At 48.7% G+C, this 3375-nt stretch overlaps 2 protein-coding genes across 2 annotated transcripts in view; both read left to right on the top strand.

Moving 5' to 3' along the window:
• LOC122544533 (histone H1.01-like) overlaps positions 1 to 2275 on the top strand; it is a 103309-nt gene extending 101034 nt beyond the window's left edge. Inside the window, exon 3 of the mRNA XM_043683847.1 lies at positions 1436 to 2275. Within this exon, the coding sequence (XP_043539782.1) occupies positions 1463 to 2113 (651 nt within the window). The 5' untranslated portion in view covers positions 1436 to 1462 and the 3' untranslated portion in view covers positions 2114 to 2275. The remainder of the gene's footprint in view (positions 1 to 1435) is intronic.
• Positions 2276 to 2840: 565 nt separating this feature from the next.
• Positions 2841 to 3330, top strand: LOC122544567 (histone H3). The gene has a single exon (XM_043683882.1). The coding sequence runs from the start codon at positions 2872 to 2874 to the stop codon at positions 3280 to 3282; it is 411 nt and encodes a 136-aa protein (XP_043539817.1). The 5' UTR covers positions 2841 to 2871; the 3' UTR covers positions 3283 to 3330.
• The last annotated feature ends 45 nt before the right edge of the window (positions 3331 to 3375 follow it).

The following is a 3375-nucleotide window of genomic DNA, read 5'->3' as shown; positions in this document are numbered from 1 at the left end:
CAATTTGGGAATATAGTGAGACGGGAAGGCTGCAAACAGATCCAGATTTAACAAATGACTGCTAAAAGGGATTTAACTAACAAAGAACAAATGAAGAAAAGAGTAATGTTGTGGAAACCATTTAAAAAACTGCTAAAATACTAATAAATGTGTAAAGAGAGAAATGAACATAAATATGTTGACAAAGAGGACCACATGCCACTTACAACATTAAAGAGGGGAGTTCAAAATGGGGAATGAAAATGTCTCAAAAATCGCAAACATACTATTGTTCTCTGTTCACAAATATTCACACAACTAACACAGTAGTGGTATTGGAGAGTTTAGTGAAAGGGAAGAACTGAACAAAATCAGTATTATTTGGGAAATGATGTTGGGACAGTGGATAGGATTGAAGGTTGGGAAACACCAGGCCTTGATCATCTACGTCCCAGATGTAATGGGCTGAGTAATACTGGATGCAGTGATGGTCATGTTCCAAGATTCTACAAGCTCTGCAATAATTTACACAGATTGGGGGCTAGCTCGTGTAAGCAATCCAATCGAAAAGGGTGGTAGATATAAAATTATGAACTATAGGCCAGTCAGCCTCAGGGAAAAAAAATCAAAATGAAAGCTTCAATTGCGAAGCATTTGACAAAACAGTATTCAGGATCTGCTAGAATCAGCATGAACATGAAGGGCCTGTTCCAGTGCACACTTCTGTCTTCTAAGCTTGGCAAACCGACTGGCCATCTTTGAGGGTGTAAACAATAGAGCTGATGAGAGTGTAACAGTTACTGAGGAGAAAAACTACAACAAACTCCCTGGACACCGCAGCAAAGGCTGAAAGGAGGAGACATTCTGTCCTTCCACACTTACATTTGGTGATATTTCTGGCGTGTGACTGTGTGAATGTGAATACTATGTCAGAGAGGCTGTCGGAAAAGGGCGGACGGTAAGTCGAACGTAACTGTGTTTGTGTATCCGCGAATATTATGATATTTCTGGGTCTCTCTTGTGAAAATCAGAAACATTTTCAATTCAACTTATTCCCCGGCTCCCCCAATAGACCCCAAAGGTAGAATTTAAGACAATGTATTTGTTGATTTCAAGATTTTAGTCTAAAAGTACCGACAATGTCAGCGCTCAGCTCAAAAAGCTCGATCTGTGCGGCAGCAAAATGAGTTTAACTCGACAACGGAGCCGTCTATTCGAGTGAAAACTTTTCAGTCGTAAACCTTACCATGTCAGGGTGAGGAGCGATCGAGCCTGGCTCTCTGGAGATGCGGAATTTCAGAGGAATCGGAGAGTTTAGGCCGTTAGAGAAACACAGAGAGGCAGCAGGAGCAGGGAGCTGACGGCAGGTTGTCCCTGCGCCGTCCGCTCGCTGCCTTGAAGTTGCTCAGTGCCGCCCCCAGTAGTTTCATTGCTGACCCAGTTCAGACTGTCCTAGAGAAAGATTCAGCGCAGAGTTCTCAACATGAGCGACAGTGCAGCCGCCGAAACGGCTCCTCCAGCCGCCGCTCCTACCAAAGCCAAGGCTCCCAAGAAGAAGGCGGCGGCTCCCAGGAAGAAAACACCCGGTCCCGGGTTGGGAGAGCTGATTCTGAAGGTTGTCGGGGATATGAAGGATCGCAGAGGGGCGTCTCTGTCCGCTGTAAAGAAGGCGCTGGAGAGAAGCGGGATCGATGTGGGAAAGCGAAAGGCACAGATCAAGATGAGTATCAGGAGGTGCCTGGCGAACGGCTCCCTTGTTCTGGTCAAGGGCCAGGGCGTCTCCGGCTCCTTCAAACTCCCTAAAAATCCAGTCAAGGCAAAAGCGGGAAAGAAGGCGGGAACATCAGCAGTTGCCAAGAAACCGGCCGTGAAGAAATCACCGGCCAAGAAAGCGACAGCCAAGAAATCCCCAGCCAAGAGAGCGACAACCAAGAAGTCCCCAGCCAAGAAAGCGAGCGGCAAGAAGGCGGCACCGCCAAAGAAAGCGGTGAGCAAAGCAGCGCCAAAGAAACGGACTCTCGTGAAGAAGGTGAAAAAGACCAAGGGCCCTAAAACCCCCAAACCCCTCAGCAAACCGGCTAAAAGCAAGACCAAGCCCAAAGCGAAAGTGACCAAGACAGCAGCAAAGAAATGAACCAGTCAGTGTAATATATAACCATCTGAACCCAAAGGCTCTTATCAGAGCCACCCACATCTCTCAGGAAAGAGCTGAGCCCGGATCCAATGTTCCCTGTCCCGGCGCCGAGCGCAGACCTACCTTAGATATTAATTGATCTGAATAAATCAAATAAACACTTGCCATGGTTTACGAAAGTGGAGACCGGAGAATGGGGGTATCTCATAGGGGGTAATAATAAAAATAACATAAAGTGAGATTCTGTCCTTTTATTAGTGTTCACTGCATTAGCTTTTAAAATGTTTAAATTGGCGGGGTTGTTTAGATTGATTCATGGCCAGCACCAGTTCGGTTGTTCAGTTTGTCTGGGCTGTTTTAAACCCCGCCTTTCCTCCTGCCTGTTACAGACAGATCAGATAATGATCCCGCCTCGTAGGATTTAAAGAATTACTTTAAAATATTAAATTTTATCTTCGTTGCAGACGTATGGTGTTTTGCGTTTTAATGGTTAATTTAATCTCAAGGTTATTGAGGGTGAATTCGGCGGGAATTTTCAAACCGACCAACTGTCATTTCCAGTGAACCAATCAGCCTTCAACAATTCTTTTCCTGCCTTTTCTGTGCCTTCCGGAGCTGTTTCTCTGTGGGTTGATGGACAGGGCTGTATCCAATCCCAGCTCTAGGGCGGGCTCTCCATTCCCTTAAACAGGCAGCACCGCAGCAGCCTCAGCATTGAGAGTAGCAGCCTGTGTGTGAGTTACAGAGAGTTGAAGAGAATGGCCCGAACCAAGCAGACAGCGCGCAAATCCACCGGAGGGAAAGCTCCCCGCAAGCAGCTGGCGACCAAAGCGGCCCGCAAGAGCGCTCCGGCCACGGGCGGAGTGAAGAAGCCTCATCGCTACAGGCCCGGCACGGTGGCTCTGCGGGAGATCCGCCGCTACCAGAAATCCACCGAGCTGCTGATCCGCAAACTGCCCTTCCAGCGCCTGGTGCGAGAGATCGCTCAGGACTTCAAGACCGACCTGCGCTTCCAGAGCTCGGCGGTGATGGCCCTGCAGGAGGCCAGCGAGGCTTACCTGGTGGGACTGTTTGAGGACACCAACCTGTGCGCCATCCACGCCAAGCGGGTCACCATCATGCCCAAAGACATCCAACTGGCCCGCCGGATCCGCGGGGAGCGCGCCTAAACGGAGCATAGCCGGCCCTGCACATTCACCCCGAGAGAGAGAGAGAGAAACACAACGGCTCTTTTCAGAGCCACTAAACCATCCAGAGGGAGC

Source organism: Chiloscyllium plagiosum, chromosome 50 (assembly GCF_004010195.1).
Source record: "Chiloscyllium plagiosum isolate BGI_BamShark_2017 chromosome 50, ASM401019v2, whole genome shotgun sequence".
NCBI classification, from domain to species: domain Eukaryota; kingdom Metazoa; phylum Chordata; class Chondrichthyes; order Orectolobiformes; family Hemiscylliidae; genus Chiloscyllium; species Chiloscyllium plagiosum.
This window is presented reverse-complemented; position numbering and strand designations above follow the sequence as displayed.

Bases quoted from the DNA above. Each gene is read 5' to 3' on its own strand.
- LOC122544567 (XM_043683882.1), top strand. From the start codon at position 2,872: ATGGCCCGAACCAAGCAGACAGCGCGCAAATCCACCGGAGGGAAAGCT.